Genomic DNA, 18,042 nt, shown 5'->3' on the forward strand with positions numbered 1-18,042 from the left:
GATACTAAAATTAAGTACTTTACAGTAGGGTTACACTCTTTCTTGAACAATTGTCCCATAAATTACAGAAAATGTGTTTTTCTTCCCTTTTGGGAAGAATGCAGCTGTGTCCGTACAGTTCTGGCTGTATCCCCACAAGGGAGCGTTTGCCTTTTCACTTTAGACCTTGTGTTGGGTGGCCGCTAAAACTTCAATCAGTGTCATTCCTCTCTCCCTTGCAATCTACAATTGGGAATGTGACAATTAAATTCTCCAGCATCCCATTTCTTCACCAAGAGACTTTGAAATCACCAAGAACTTCTTTGTTTGTGAGTTCCATTTTGATAGTCGTTACATTATAAGAGGCTGTCCATAAATTACGTCCACATTTTTCTTGAAATTTTTACTCCCCCATTGTCCCAGTTTCCATAACCCCCTCCCCTCTTTGAATATCCAACAAAACTCAACCCCTGTAAAATCTTTACCACTCTGAATAATAAAATGTATAAACTGTATAAAATTCCATGAAATAAAACAAATACCCATTGATGTTCAACCCTTATATGACTGTCATACTTGTCATAACCCACTTCCCTTCCAGTACGGATGTCATTTATGGATAGCCCCTAAGGACATATGATGTAATTATTAAGGGAAAAAAAACATACGAAGAAGCGTTTACAACCAATACTAAGACAGGATGCAATTCCTACTATTTTTTGCAATGTGCCTAAATATCTAAGACTCCTGCATCCTTCCAAACAGCTGCATATTTATTACTATCATTGTGAAAAACCTTTCTCAACATGTAGAAGATAAAAAATTTGTTGTTGTTAGAATATTTGATTATATTGTAACAAATTGCAACTCAACTTGACCTTAATCACTTTAAAATGTAAAGTTCATTAAATACAATTAGTTTCACACAATTTAGTTGTACATAACCACAAGAATTCATTTTTTCATAAGAGAATTTAATAAGTCCGTAAGTAGCACAATGGCCAATAAGAATGCTAAGAAACTATCTAAATTGTAACTAATAGAATAAACTTTTATCTGCCAAGGAACTTTTAATTTTAATTAATGATTTCAACTTATTTCACAAATCATTATCAGATGGATACCCATTTGACCATCAAGGAAAATTAAAAACATGAAGGTTTACAATATAGAATATTGTACAACGTAACTATATTACCATACAAATAAAATAAAAAATAAATAAATACAGTGTGGGATTAAATAAAAATACAAAATAAAAGAATGTGATATTTTGTGTTAATAAGAAATAATATAACTGTATTTAAACTGTGTACAATCAGTTTTATTATCCAATGAAAATGCATTTAATTTGTGTATATCACTATAAATTATTTATGCATTATACAGTATTCACAGTTTAATGCTATCAGTGCATTGTGCCACATGCTCTGGATGAAAATAGGCCTAAATTGTTTATAGCACCATCCTGGTGGAAGAGCTTGTCTCTAGACAGGTTTTGAAAGAGTTCATCAACCTTATATTCTAGTAATCGTGACCTAACTATTCACCATCTACAAAAAAAATCCACATATGTGAATCCTACATAAAGCAGTACTCTACTGTATGTTTGTTTTAATATAATGGCTGGAATTTTCCAAAATATTTTAAACACTTTAATAATTTCTAGAAAAGAATTTATAGCTTGTTTGAAAAAATATTTGAATATATTCTATCAGTTCTATCAAAAATTACAATTTAATACCATTAAACTTTACCTTACAAATAGTTTCCAGATTTGACTCATGTGAAAACTCTCCAGTAGCAAGTAGCTTTTCGCACTGTTCTTGCCAATGTCGCCAACGAAATCCCACTTCTACAACAGACTGGCTTAATGATGACTAAAAAATTTAAATAATATCAAATAAATACAAATAATAGTTAATCACTTGTTAAAATTAATTTATTTTAATAATATTTTTACTTTTAATACAAACAGTTTAATGGTTTGCAATTATCCACATTATATTAATTATTGATAAAAATATTCATTATTATGATATTAAAATGTTACATTGCCAAGGTTTCATTAAAAATGTCATATATGATTATAATTTTTCATAAAAATTATTTACAGAAAAATAATAAAGTAAATTATTTTTTTTCTATTTACCAATTCTACTTTGTACTTTATTACTTATCTTTAATAATTGTGTTAGAGTTTTATAGGAGAAATATTATATCTTATTGTAATGAAGTCACAAAGGATTCCAAAGCTGAAATTTCAGCAACACGTTCTTCCCTGAGAAAATCATATTCAAGATTTGGCTAAGAGACCAACTCATTAGTGTGAAATCGGGGGGGTGCCGAATAAGTCGGAAACCCACTCGATTGTCACCAATGTGTGAGATCTCGGGGAGGTAAGAGGGAGTCGTACCTCTTTTTCCCGTGACTCACTTGTCAAGGATGGCTGTTACGTCGACGGCGCGTTACGCGTTACGCGAGTGGAGGAGGAGGAAGGATGGGGTCGACGATAAGGCGAAGCCGACAGTCAAGAAAGACACCATTTTATAACAAAAACAAGATTTAATAAAAGCTAAACGAACTAAAGTACACTTCTACCCTCGTATACAAAAAGGGGCCGGAGAGAGAGAGTTTACAATTATTTTTCATACCTCTTAACAAGTCCGTAATAGACGGAATCCGGAAAAAAAGTTGTAGACTGTCGTAGACGGGCACTCAAAACTGTAGAATTCTTTAGAACTTTAGAAAACCTCTATAAATTCCGTAATAGACGGAGTCCGGCGAATGGAGTCGTAGAAGCTTTTGTGGGTCCGGAGGATGCCGCAGTGTACTGTACGTCGTACTCGAAAGACGATCGGAGAGCCCCTTAGGGGGGGAAGGAAGCGTCTTTTATAAGTTTTTGATGGGAAAACTTGTCACGTGATCGAAAACGAATCACTATTAGGGCCATAGGTGTTCCCGGGATATTAAATAAACGACTAGTTCGGACGCTAACTATAAACCATCGTGCAAGATGATCTACCTGCTCCGAAGGAATAACGGTTTGTTGATAGTTAGGGGACAATCGTTGCCATTCGAGGGTCAATAATTTCCCGGGTATGGAATGTTGTTGATTAAGTTGTTTATAACTGGAGTGAACAAATTCAGAAATTTCTAGGTTTTTAACTTCCAGATTTCACATTCACTCCATGCTTTCTTTAAAATCATCACTTAGTTAGTGTGATTTTAAAAGATTTGATTCATAAGCAGGGGGTTAGAGGTATGTTTACAATTTAGATTGATATATTACTCTCTCTCGGAAAGGATTAGGTTAATAGGTGACATCATTGCGATAATACATAATATCAAAGTTGTTTACAAAATATATATCCCGACGCGTTTTAGACGCGTGACAATATTTATTACTCGAGGTTAGGAGAGGCGAGCGTCTGGAGTTCTTGGAAGTGGTTGGGTGGGTGGATGACGTCATCGTTGACCTAGGGTCGAGACTGCAGTTCAAAGTTCACATGAGTTGAGACTGTTTGGTGGAATTTCTTTGTTCGCTGGAATTGGGTGGTGTGTAGTACACTATCACAATCTTGGATGCTTGGATATAAATTGTTCTGGATGGGCAAGAATCGTAGGTAAGTTGATAGAGTTGTCCGTCCACGTGGATAAATTAAATTCGGGTGGATAGTTTTTATTTTGGTGGATCGGGTGTAAAGTTGCGTGAGTCAGCCATCTTCGGTAAAGGTGATGAAGACACTGTTCTCGGATTTAAAATAAATGTTAATAATAAGTCATTCTTTTGAGTTATGAATCCTTGAATTCCGGATAGAGGTATGCAAGGTTACATAAAAAGGTTATTTTACTCTCTCTCTCGTTAAAATAAGATTCAATATATATCTAGGTTAGTATGAGAAAAAAAAAATCCCGTTAAAGAGAGTTAATCTACAATTCTAGGATACGAACTAAATATTAGAATCGTTCGCGACAAATCTATGAATATAGGTATAAACGTTAGTACGTTAAAATGAGGAATAAAAGGGAAAATGGCGGTGTGGGGATGACCTTGTTAATAGGATTGAACAATAGATTTTTGTTTTCGTGGAGTCGGGTTGCCTCGGGGTTTTTCTTCGTGAGAAGTGCCCGGTGGAGTGCTAGGTACGGGCGGATTTCCGTCTCCGTTGAAGGCGGTTTCTTCGAGTTCCTCTTCCGGCGGAGGTCGGTGACTAGTCGCACGGGTCTTCTTGCATCGTGAGTACTTCTGGCATCGTGAGTAATTGCGATAACTATAACATAAACAAAGTCCCGTGAGGATAGCGCCTAGACAACCAGCAATAATGGTTATTATTAAAGATGGGTAAGTTATGGGAGATGATTTTGTTGGCTCCCGTAACAGGTGATTTAGGTCGTATTGGACGTTGTTCAAAGAACGGTCTGCTAATCGAATATCGTAGTCCGATGTGAGTTTCGGGAGGTCAGGATCCTTAAGGCGTTTTTGCAGCAACAGGATCTCAGATTTGTTGACGATTTGTTCTAGCTGTGGCACTATTAATTGTTGTGCTATCTCCAATTGTATGGTGGTCTGCATTCGGAACGGCGAAGTAAGGACGAATCCAGGTACATAGCCGGTGCATGCGTTTGGGAGATGGAGTATTCCCGTTTTGTTTAATTTATGAGTAGTGGATGAAAATGGAGATTGTTGATGTCGAGTGGGACATCTAATAGTTAGGGTGAGAGGATTTGGAATAGAATAAATCCACGATCCTAGTTGATCAATCCTCTTAAAAATTGGCGGAAAGTGTGGAACGATTTGGCGGGTACAAAGGTCTTTGACCGCGACTTCGTTGCCACTAAAGAGTGCATATTCACAACTTTGTTGAGGGAAACGTCGAATAGGTCCGTTTACGGAACAAATAGGAAAGTGATCCATTTGACAAATTATTAATTCGTAGTGTTGTAATAACATATAGGACTGTCTGTCCATGGATAAGGCGACTATAGGGTAATTAGTCTGGATTTGTACGAATGTATTTAGATCAGGTATATATGTAGGAAATTTGATAATTTCGTACATATCGAAGTATCCACTAGGGGTGATTAATGGGATCTTAGCAAAGATTCTCAACTTGCCAGGTACTGCTACAGCCAGGGTGGTAATCCACTGGTAGTATTTAAATAGCGTGTCAGGTCTTATAGGTTCGACCATAGCGTAACCTTCCGGAAGCTGGAGTTGAATGTCTCGGAGGGTACGTAACATGATTTCTCGTGATACGAAATAGGTGCTTAGTTGACCTTTTTCTAGTATATCAATCGCCTCTCGTAAGGCTACTAGTTGGAGATGGAATTCTTGAATAGAGAATTCGAGTATCCGACTAATTATTTCAAACGCAAGTTCGTAACTATAGCGATTTAATAACTCTTTAAATGATTCTTGTCGTTTGAATAACACGTAGATTTGGTGTCGATTATTTTTGCTGATATTTAGAGTATCATTCAACAAGGTGGCTTGTGAGCGCAGTAAATGAATAATTCTCTCGTTTTGTTCATTGATGTTAGAGATTTCGACATTTAAGGTTGTAATATCCTCGGAGGTAGCTGTTCCGAAGAGGAATTTTAGAATTTTTCCTCCGCCGTGTATTAAACTTCGGCGTAAAGTGTTTAGGGCTGATAGGTCTCGATATTCCTTATGAAAATCAAGGAATGAGGTTTTCACAAGGAATGACTCTATGTTAAAGTCCTTTCTATATTACTTTTACTTCTACTCTCGAAGTGCGACTAATGTCCTATCAACATGTTATAAATCGTTTACAGGCTTAAGGAGGAGGATGACCGACTAACGGCAGGAGAAATAAGTCGAGGAATTCGACTGCGAGTGGGTCTCGATAGAACCCAAGGTCGATCAGCAACTGACCCTTGACTGCGACGAGCATAGGGTGGAGTGGTCTCCTGTTCTTCTTCCGTTTCCGGTTCGGAAACTTCGCGTTCGGGCTTGCGGTCATCTCTCTCACTTTCGCTCTCGCTATCCGGTTCTGTCTGTTCTTCCGGTAGCGAAGGGAGTATGGAGGACTGAGTGAAGTCATCCTCAGAGTCGGATAGCTTGCCAGGTAGTGGCGTGGCCGTTAATGGGTTTTCTCCCTGTGATACCATAGGTTGATCGACAGTCGTGTTAGTGTCATCTTGCTGTATTCTAGGTCGCTTTCTTTTCCTATGGGCTGCAATTATTCCTCTTGTGCTCCGGGTTTGTTGATTCCTTTTCCTTTCGGCGGGAGTAACTCGTTCATTTCGGAAGATGTCCGAAGAGCTTTCATTTAGGGTAGTGATCTGAGAGAAGTTTTTCTTCCTGTTACTAGTATCTCTTCGCTTCCTTTTCTTCCTGCGCGGCCGTCGGGAAGTGCAGAAATGAACAGTCCTCTGATTGGGTAAAATCACCTGTGCATTAGCAAAATCTAGTGTTAATTGTAGGGCTTCGATGAAGTCTCGTCCCAATATCCCGTCACACGGGTTTGTGATCTCGGCTCGCACGATGGCACATGGCATGGAAAATTTCTTTCCCCGTAGTTTGAACCTGGGGGTTGCTGTTCCAATAGCGGTGGTTGGCTTCCCTAAAGGATTTCCTAATTTTCGTCTAAGTCCAAACTTTACAGATGCTTTTCCCTTCAATTTGTTTGCTAGGTCATTCGATATGATCGTACATTCTGCTCTAGGATTAATTTGCATCTTCACAGGAATATTATTGACATAAACCAATATAACAGGTTTAGGTCTTGAATAGATTGTCGTTAGTCCTATCCTGCCTTTCCATCTCGTGTCGCTTTCCTCTCCTGATGAATCTGTTTGAGGAGGAGAAAAGGTTCTACCTGAATCAGTATAGCGTCGTTTCCGCTCAACTGTAGGATTTCTTCTAGGTCTATTTGAAGGTCGTTGACCTTTGATTCTCTGAACTTGGCCTCTCCAGCGATTTCGATCCTCTGCTGGAGACTGGGCTCTGAATCGAACCCTATCTCTATCATTGTTTGGGTCATTACTGTTATTATATCGGTTCCGGTTCCGATTTTGATTAGGTCGATCGAATCGGCGATTAGGGGCGTTCGACCGATTTTCGTTGCGCTTAAGAGGCGGATTATTATAGGAATTGTTATTGTAGGAGTTAGGAGTATAGCCTCCTCGATGATTTCGGCGAGATATAGGATCTCTAGAGCCGAATCGAGGAGAGTTTCGGATTAGTCCGTCCATTTTAGCTTTTAAGTCCTCCATCGCTGACGTTAGTTGCGCTAAATCCTCCTGAGATGAGGTTTTATCGCTTTCCCTTACTGTTCGCATGATTCCTCTTGGATGCGCGGTGAGACTTTCGATTGTTTCCTCACTGATCGCGGCTTTTAGAGCCTCATCGAATGTCTCAGCCTCACGGCTCATTACGCGCTGCCGGATTCTTATGTCTATTCCGTTCAAAAATTGCGCTTTAAGCCTTTCATCTAACTCCTTCCTCTGAACTCGTTCAATAATCGCGGTCTCGGCGGCAGTCGCGCCAGGCTCCGGCGTAATTTCTATCTCCATCGCCAGTGCTTGGAGTCTAGCAGCATAAGTCTGTACGTCCTCGTCCATTTTCTGCACGCACGCATAAAATTTAGATAATCGAAAGGAAAATGGCTCCCGTTCAAAACGCGCTATCATCAACCGCTTGAATTCGTCGAAGTCATCCACTTCTTTTATTCTTCGGTCCTTTCGGACGAATTCTCTCGCGATACCCGTAAGTTTTAATTTTGCCACTGCCAGCATCTGGGCCTTGGACCATGCCGCTACCTTAGTAACATCGGCTAACGAATCAAAAAAGTCCGTTACCCGAGGGCCTCCTGCTTCTCCCGAGAATACGGGTAATAGTGGTATTATTCCGCCTAAACCTCCCAATGTAAGGGGATTCGGTGCCGGATTAGGATTTGGGTGGGCAGGCCCAGCCGCATCGCGGGGATCGTCTTCCATTATGTTTATTTCGTTAGTTATTACAACTAGGTCTGGAGATTCTAGTACGACCCTACTCCTATGATTCCTAATTCAACTCAATTCGACCTCTCTCCCGACTGTGGCTGTTTTTCGCCTTATCGATTTTTCGAAAAAGTCGAGACCCCACTCCTGCAAACCAATATGTGAAATCGGGGGGGTGCCGAATAAGTCGGAAACCCACTCGATTGTCACCAATGTGTGAGATCTCGGGGAGGTAAGAGGGAGTCGTACCTCTTTTTCCCGTGACTCACTTGTCAAGGATGGCTGTTACGTCGACGGCGCGTTACGCGTTACGCGAGTGGAGGAGGAGGAAGGATGGGGTCGACGATAAGGCGAAGCCGACAATCAAGAAAGACACCATTTTATAACAAAAACAAGATTTAATAAAAGCTAAACGAACTAAAGTACACTTCTACCCTCGTATACAAAAAGGGACCGGAGAGAGAGAGTTTACAATTATTTGTCATACCTCTTAACAAGTCCGTAATAGACGGAATCCGGAAAAAAAATTGTAGACTGTCGTAGACGGGCACTCAAAACTGCAGAATTCTTTAGAACTTTAGAAAACCTCTATAAATTCCGTAATAGACGGAGTCCGGCGAATGGAGTCGTAGAAGCTTTTGTGGGTCCGGAGGATGCCGCAGTGTACTGTACGTCGTACTCGAAAGACGATCGGAGAGCCCCTTAGGGGGGGAAGGAAGCGTCTTTTATAAGTTTTTGATGGGAAAACTTGTCACGTGATCGAAAACGAATCACTATTAGGGCCAGAGGTGTTCCCGGGATATTAAATAAACGACTAGTTCGGACGCTAACTATAAACCATCGTGCAAGATGATCTACCTGCTCCGAAGGAATAACGGTTTGTTGATAGTTAGGGGACAATCGTTGCCATTCGAGGGTCAATAATTTCCCGGGTATGGAATGTTGTTGATTAAGTTGTTTATAACTGGAGTGAACAAATTCAGAAATTTCTAGGGTTTTAACTTCCAGATTTCACATTCGTGTCAAGATAAAAAAAATTATGTTGATGGTTGAAATTATCCAAATAGTACAGTATATTAGTTTTGTAATCTATATTAGCTATCCTATAGATGTTAATCATTGATTTTCATAGTTTGTTTTCACTCAAATCCAAAGTTCTCTATCTCATTTTTTCATGTTTTCTTTACAGAGGTCTTCCTAGAAATCAATAAATCCTTTGATCTGAATGATCCTCCAAGCTTTATCATTTATAACATCCTATAGAAAATCAAATTGCTATGTTTCTCTTCAGAAACCATTTTTGACTTAAAAATCATAATGAAATTTTTTCCAACAAGCAAGTGGTCTCTCTGACTGTTGGTATATATTTATAATTCAATTAAAACATATCGACCACGTTACAATTATTGTAAAAAATTGGTCAAAAATTAACATTAAAAATGTGTACAGATGTGACTAACAAATTCCAGAATGACAAAAAAATGCACACACTCCAAATAGACCTTTATCTGTAGACACTTGAAACATTGCATATTTGTCACTATGTAATTTGTTACTCACATTGATACCATAGATTAAATTAATTAATATGGATAGCCAACTGCTGGATGTTTAAAATGCAACATCACTGCCAATCAGTTGAAATGTTCATTTTGACTTGAGTTTTCAAGCAGTTAAGATCTTTTTTTGTTTATTAATCAGTTGTTATTTTGCATATCATTAATTATTGCATAAACTGACAAAATATTAAAAAAAAAAAATAATTTAAGATACAACAGTTATATGTTTCATACATTTGTAAAAATGTATGTAATTTATCAAAATAACCCTTTCCATGCGGTTATACGCCTTTAGGCATATGTCACGTGACTTGCCGTTAATTCGTGATGCGGCATACGCCTTTCGGCGTAATTAATCAAAAAATTCGATTATTTTGCGTTATATTCGATTTTCCAGCGATCTTAGCTTTGATTCGCTATTCTGTAGGTCGATTGACTTTGTTTAAGCCAATAAACGTTTTGTTACCACCCCTGGGCCATAAATATTTTGGTAAATACATCCCCTACTATTCTACAGTAAATCTTCGCAGTTAACTACACAGTTGGCTGAAAACAATCAAAGGGAAACTCCTTCTACAGTTTTATTGAGTCTCTTCTGTCTTTGTTGACGTTACTTTAACTAATCACAGACTTATGAAACGAAAAAATTGCCGCGAAAAGCCCCGCCTCCAACCTTCGAAGTAAAATGTAAACAATCACTGTAAATTCGCTTTTTAAATCGATTTTTAATTCTAATTAACTAATTTAATGCACTTAGACATTAAATTAGCTAATTCGACAATATTTAGGCGAGTAAATATGTTTTTAAAACTATCTTCACGATAACAATCGACTACTCTCCCAGCTAAGTAATTAGAGACATAGTGTGAATAATGGCAATAACTTCTCCCCCGCTCTAGGTAGAAAGCTGCGGTTTGTTTTGTTTAATAGAGGACAGATGTTTCTATCTAACAGATGTACAAAGTTCAGCGATTCTCTGTAAATTAATTTTTTTTTTTGTTCGTAACCTTCAAATTTGTTCGTAAACTTCATATTATTTTAAATATGTATAAAACTAAAAATTATACAATCGTAAACTGTAATATGTTCTTAATCAAACGCAAAAAACAGATTAAACATAACGCGATTTTAAAGCGAAATATCGCGATTTAAAAATCATCCAAAAACTGCAAAAAATGCGCCGCATGACGAATTCCACTCAATTATTTGCTGTAGATCGCCCGCATGGAAAGGGTTAAGAACATAACAATTAAAAAACAAGAAGCTTCAAGAAAAATTTATGTAATAATAATCCAATTTCTTAGGCGTACAAAAGAAGTTGCCATGCTGAATTTTGCAAGACTAATTCTGAAAATTCTATTGTGTCATTTCTAATGTTCCTATTTATTACAAATTATGTTAAGATTTTAATTGTGAATTGATAAAATAAAAATGTTTTTAGGTGTTATGATTTTTTCATCGCATTATAAACACTTTTTTGAAAAATAAAACTTCTCTATGATTTCCACGATCAATGAACGTAGTAACCAGTTAAAATATGTAGTTATCTATATATATATAGCAGTGTATAGCAAACGAACAAACAAATATAAATGAGGATATTTGTTTGTTTGCTATACACTTCTAGGCTGTTCAATCAATTGCTATGAAACTTGGTGATTACATTTACATACTTCTAACTTAGATAATGTCATACATCTCACCACCAAATATCTATTGGATTTCTGTAAATCAATTAATTTCTATTTACATTTGATTTGCTGATTTACACATAACACCATCTATTAGAAAAAAATTTAACAAAATCATAAACTAAACATAATTCTTATAAAAAAGGATATAATTTTTAAAAATGTATATTATATTCACTTAATTACTGGGACAATGATATAGAGCAAAATAGATGTGCTAATCATTACTGCAACAGGTAGCATGTAGCTTAGTTAGTTGTGGGTTTGGGTATGGCCAACGGACTGACCACATGGCGTCTTACGGAATTTTTTTCATATTAGTAACACCTAGAGTTCAGCTTTACTTAAAAGTCTTCCTGGAATGTATACCCCTCAGCAGATTGCTTATGTGTTGCATTGCCATAACCAAATAAACCAAACTAATTCTAACAAGCAATTATTAATTGTGACATTGTCACAACGCTGGACTGCAACTTTTTGTCACAATGTTCTCAATTCTTTAGCATTATCTTGCCCCTGTATATCATACTTTTCCTGTTAGCAATAGAGTCGTGTTGATCATCTAACTAACTTCATTCAGGGGAAATTTTGAATCGAAGTAACATGACTTCTGTTCCAAATCAAAATTTTGTATATAGTTAATCTGGACCTCCTGAACCTAAGCTTGCCACACCTGGTTTTGACTTTCATCTATCTAACTCCTTTCTTGAGATTAAGGAAGGACAGACAGACAAATGACAGTAGGAATTTATAGGTCTACAATTCTTTCAAATTGCAGCCCAATAATTTTCCCATAAATGCAATATTTACAAGTTCCCATGTAATTTATACAATCTGTTGAAAAATATAAACTCTTTACTATCACATAAAAACAATTATTCATGCATTTTTACAAGATTATTTTTATTTAAACAAGTCATATGAAGTCTTTCAGACATTAAGGTTAGCAACTTTGATCACATGCGGGGCCATCACAACTTATCCAACATGGATCACTTTTCAAATATTAATAGTAAACTGGTATTAATTAGTAGTCATTGACCATCCTCTCTTCTGGGAGAAGGTCAATGACTATTTTTGGTCTGATTACTTCAACCCCATTCCGCAACACTTCTTTCTTCCTAGTGGGCCAAATGGTATGGTGGCATTCAAATAGGAAAATTGCATAATGTTCCCTGCAAGCACAGAATATGTTTTAAGCGGTTTTCGAGGATGAAGAATTTAAATATTTGGTCCATTTTATTTTGCAAAATTTGAATTGTTGGCAGATTACCATTTGATATTTGGCTGTGAATGGTACAGTTTCTTAGAGGTAACATTAGAAAAAAACATATCTTAAATTTTTTAAGATATTGTATTTCCAATTGCAGTCTACTTGACCAATAAAATTGTGCCATTTTGTAGCATCTGAGTATCGCAATAAATGTGACAATGGAAGGCTGAAATAACCAAACTCTTTATATCATTTTCATTTTAATGTTTGTTATATTATAGTGTTTGACTTATATAACTACAAAGGTTATCTTATGTAAGGGTTTATCACACCAACTGACCGGTCTAGCACATTTTAAAAATTCTTTAAATTGTGTACAGTAGAAAAATAATGAATTTTTAAAATGTCTTAGGCTGGTCACTTGGTGTGATAAACCCTTACATAAGATAACCTTTGTAAATATAAATCAAACACTATAATATAATTTAACAGAAGGGTCAGAAGTACGAAATAATCTAATAAACTTAATGTTTGTCGTTATTTTTTGCCCAAGCAGGGTTCATTTGTTAGTTTTTAAAAAAGCTTAGCTATTTAAAATTTTAAGCAATGAAGCATGCCTACAATTACTTAAATCATGCCGCATGATTTAAGTAAGTTCAATGCTTGTCTGAGAACATATCACTGCCTCGTGACTATTATAAAGAAGTCTGTGGCCTTTGGCTAGCCATCTGTAGTAATCTAATCTGTCCATTATACATATTTTTAATGTAAATTGTTAAAAATTTTTTATTTGTTTAAAGTGATACAATAGATCTCTTATACAAGAAAATACTCAAAGACTGTCCTATTATATTGGACTATAATTTACATTAACAACCTTCCCCAAGATAAAGAATTAATCTTCTGTCCATTAATATTGTTAAAATACTTCAAAAGTCAACATTTAAAAAAAAGCAATCAATGTAAAACAACAATAATAAATGTATGAAATAATACTTACTTTAAATAGAGGCATTTTTCTCAATAATTCATCCATAAGGCAAAAACTCTCTTGTGATGACTGAGTATGAATTTTCAACATTCTTCTAGCTTCATCTAATTTTCCATTTAATATATGAGAATAAATCTAATATATAAATAATATAACATTTATAAAAATAATATATTTAAAATTAATTCTAAGTAAATTTGAATTCATTATAATTATAATTTTGTCTTCAAAAACATTAAGTTTTACATTATATGAAGACTTTAAAATTTATGCTTTGATACTTATAAAAAAAGAAACATAACATAAACACAAAACTAAAATTGAGAAAATAATCTTATTTTTATAACAAAATCAATATTACAAATTAATTGACAGATTAATGCATATTCTGAATTATTATTAAAAGAATCAGAGCATAAGATAATCTTATATGATAGTTCAAAGTTATATTAATGAATTGTTCTAATTTCATACAAGTAAATAATACCACCAAATTTTTACAAGTGAAGCATTTACTTACTATTTTCCAAAATGACGGATGATTTTCTGGTGTATCGTATTCCATTATTTCCGAAGAACTGTCGTCATCGTGGAAATGAAATCGAATCCATTGTAATAACTGCTGAAGAATAAGACCTGCAATGTTTAATTGTTAATATTTAAAGAAATAATTCTATAAAATATTAAACAATGTATGAATTATTTAAAAAGAATAATAGATAAATTTGTTAATATAAAATTTTTATTTAAATTTACGAAAAATAGAATAATATCATTTCCTGTTTACCATCAATCACAAAAACTTGTAAGGTCTTTCGGGAACACAATTAATTTTCATCTGCTATTACATGTTTCAGCCATCTGTGTTGCCCTCTTCAGAAATATATTGCCGACATAATTTTTATATTTATAATTTAAATTAATTAATTAAACACAAAAATTTATTTTTAGAATTTTAGTATATGTTATTGTAGAAATTATGAAGGACTTTCAGATATTTAAAATTAATCAGTTATTTTTAAAACTATTCATTTACCAAAATTACATGCTTACCTGGTTGCATGATGTCAATGAACAAAATCTCGCATAAATTCCAGATAAGTTCTATGTTATAAAACATTTCAAACTAAAATGAAAATAAAATAATATTTAGATGAAATCAAAAGAAATTTTTTACATAATAATTATTTTATATTTATTGATATTATCTTTCAACCAATTCAAAATTTCATGTTTTGACATGTGAAAAGATGAAATCAATTAACCAGTGGTTCCTTACAAAGTTTCTAAGGTTACAGACTTTTCTTATAAAATATATAGTTTGGCAGATCCCTATTTTCAGCTGTTCTTTCAGTCATTAATTAATAAATGTAACCTCCACGAAACTACTGGTATAAGGCAAAAAAATACATAATTACTGACAACCAGCTTCAAAGAATACAATCTACATCAGGAATAATGTGTTAAATTTCACAACTTATAAAACACATATTTATGTTAAGTAAAAACAGCTGTTAATAAAAATATGCAAAAACTTTTAGTCCAAATCTAATAAAATTACTTTAATACAGTAGTTGTATTTTGCTAGTCTGTATTGTGTATGTGTATTTTTTTTTACTTTTTTTTTATGATTTATAATACATACTAGGCTTGTAAACTTATTGTTAAATTTGTGTTAAATTGGATGGATGGTAATTTTTCCATTATAGAGCTAGTGGAACTGAGTTGAGCACCACCAGTATGCAGGCAAAGAAAACTGCTTCGGGAAAACACGTGCATCTTTGGGTTGGATACGTACCAAAACGTGGTGCTTGTTTTCTTCCTGTGATAATGAACCACAGATTTCTCCCACACAAAACTTCAAAAAATAACTGTTGTGTGGTCAGTTGTAGTGTTACCTATATTACTGCACTGCCAGGTTCAAAAGTTAACCAGTAATGTGCAATAGTATTTTTTTAAAAATCAATATTAATATCGATAATATGACATGCGTACGTGCAGAATCAATACATTAAGTCAAAATAATCTACAGTCACTTCTCGAGTTACGACCGCCTCAACTTATGACCATTCAGACTTACAACAAAAAAATTTCATAAAAAATTTTTAAAAATGTATCAATTTTTTTAATAGTTTTCATCAAATATATATCATATACATATATATCTTGTGATTGTTTGCGTCATCTTTAGTTTTGTTATGCAGTTAGTTACCCTTTGCGTGTGCTTGTATAAGATGGCTAACTGTTTTGTTGTTAAGTACAGTCACTTCTTGACTGACGACGATTTCAACTTATGTCCGAAGTTGTGGAACCAAACCCCGTCGTAAGTCGAGAAGTGACTGTATTGACTAATGCAAGCATTACTTTGACCATAACTGGCTGAATGTATGTATACCGGTATATTATATATTATTTTTAAATATATACTTATAAATAATATATAAATTTATAATTTATCAAATTTCTATTTATTAAAATATATATAGTGTTACATATAACATACAAAATTCATACAGGATAAATTCATATATTGCAAGAATGCTATTATTCCTCAACGACAATCAAATGAACAAAATGTTGAAACAAAAGTAATGAACATGAAGTACTAAACTTTAAAATTATCACATTGAAAAATCACTCATTAGATCATCGTCATCAGAATCTTCCTCATTAGAATGTTTTTGTATGGTTGAAACAGATGATGGTTTCCAAGTGTAACATTTTATTGTTGTTGCTTTTAAGTAGCTCCTTAGCTAATAACAGTACTTCACAAAATCAGAATTTGATTTTGTAGTTTAGTTTTTATTAAATTTAATTGCAAAAAAATATGTTCAACTGCTGCACTTGAATGAGGAAACAATAAAAACATCTATTTACTGCCAAAGTAAAGTAAAAAAATATAGAAATATAGAATAAAAACGAATGTTTTGAAAGGTACTAAACTGAAAGGAAAGGTATTAGGATTTCATGAATAGTACTAGGAGATGGTGTTGGTATCTTGATACTGAAACAAGTAAAAAGGTACTAAATTAGTACAAAAATACTAGGTGGAACAACACTGGTGCCGCCTTTGTAGCCTCGATTCTGTTACCCAGCATCGCTGCTACAGGCACATTGATCTAGTTTTGCCGTTCCTTCCACTAGCTCTATACGGCCCAATTTACCTTTCTGTTTCCATGATGGACAGGTTTCACTACATACAGGTTAATTTACATTATTTTTTGCAAAAAATTCAAGGGACCAAAGAAATTTTCTGTTAATTACAGATTTCTGCTATATACAGGTTCCATTATAGACAGGTTTGACTGTGTATGTATGTATATATATATATACATGATACAATCCAAAAGTTTGGAGACAGTAATCTATGACAACAAAAGATACAGTGTATTTGAAGATACAGTGTATGAAGTGGATTCTACCAAACCACCTCTACATGTTCAGGTTAATTTCACCCATGTCATGTGATTAAACCGCAAGCACTGCTGTTTTTTTCCGGAGATAGTTAGTTACCTTTGTTCTGTGATGTAATAAAAGTGACGTTTCAAGAACAACTTCCAACATTTCGACTTCGCCATGGTAGAATCACCGTACACCTTTCTTAGCAATTTTAAAGTCTCTGTAGGTGTTTTACCTAAACGCTGACATAATGTTGGAGGTTGTTCTTGAAACTCCACTTTTATTACGTTGCAGAACAAAGATAACTATCTCTGGAAAAAAACAGCAGTGCTCATGGTTTAATCACATGACATGGGTGAAATTAACCTGAACACGTAGAGGTGGTTTGGTAGAATCCATTTCATATGCTGTAACTTCAAATACATGCTTTCGTTGTCATAGATTACTGCAGTCCCCGAACTTTTGGATCGTATCACGTATATATATATATGGTATGACTCATACATATCATGCTAGGATTATATCTCTGATCTTTATAAATATACAAATTTCAAACTCTAGATACATTAATAAATCTAAAAACTACATTTTTGCATGTCACTTTAATAGTTTAGACTTTGAACTTTAAAGGTCAAAAACGTTTTAACTTTAAAATTTCCAATTGTGAGATAAGCAGGGGGTCAGGGGTTAATCCCTTCCTGACCACTTAATCTGCACAGGTTGGCAAAACCTGACCTCGGATGGCTAGAAGGGCCAAAAAGTGAGTGGGGAGTGCACCAGTAAGTCAACAGGCGTCTTCGATTGACAGGAGACAGGTTAACCAAACAAAACATTTATTGAATAACTAGAATAAAATACAAAGGCGGTTACAAACTATTCTACGATAAACTATGAGATTAAATGCAGTTAACATATGCTTGAATGCAACTATATGCAACAGCTATGCGTTAAGCCTAATGCCGTTGCTGGGGAGAGAGAGTTTACAAAGGTCCTAACAAAATACCTCTTGGTGTGAGATTGGACGATATAGTTGCCGATGCTATGGCTGGAGTGTGGCAGTCGCCGATGATATGGAAGAGTCATTGAAGGTCTTCTCTGATGGGATTCCATTCCTGGGCATGGAGACTGACACAAGTATAGAAACAACTTCCTATGTGAGCGTGCTAAGTTTCCGATGGCGTGAGCTTTTATAGTGTTAGTGTGGGAAGCAGTCGATTGTTGACAATGACTTGCAAATTCCTG

The 18,042-nt window shown here is 35.0% G+C and overlaps 1 protein-coding gene across 1 annotated transcript in view; it reads right to left on the bottom strand.

Annotated features, from left to right (window-relative positions):
• Nup75 (nuclear pore complex protein Nup75) overlaps positions 1-18,042 on the bottom strand; it is an 85,782-nt gene that overhangs the window by 30,107 nt on the left and 37,633 nt on the right. The window contains exons 7-10 of the mRNA XM_067273465.1: positions 14,455-14,527; positions 13,922-14,037; positions 13,411-13,536; positions 1,737-1,859 (exon numbers count right to left, since the gene is read on the bottom strand). Coding sequence (XP_067129566.1) covers positions 1,737-1,859; positions 13,411-13,536; positions 13,922-14,037; positions 14,455-14,527 — 438 coding nt within the window. The remainder of the gene's footprint in view (positions 1-1,736; positions 1,860-13,410; positions 13,537-13,921; positions 14,038-14,454; positions 14,528-18,042) is intronic.

Source organism: Centruroides vittatus, unplaced genomic scaffold (genome assembly GCF_030686945.1).
Source record: "Centruroides vittatus isolate TY-2023 unplaced genomic scaffold, ASM3068694v2 contig_481, whole genome shotgun sequence".
Classification (NCBI taxonomy): Eukaryota; Metazoa; Arthropoda; class Arachnida; order Scorpiones; family Buthidae; genus Centruroides; species Centruroides vittatus.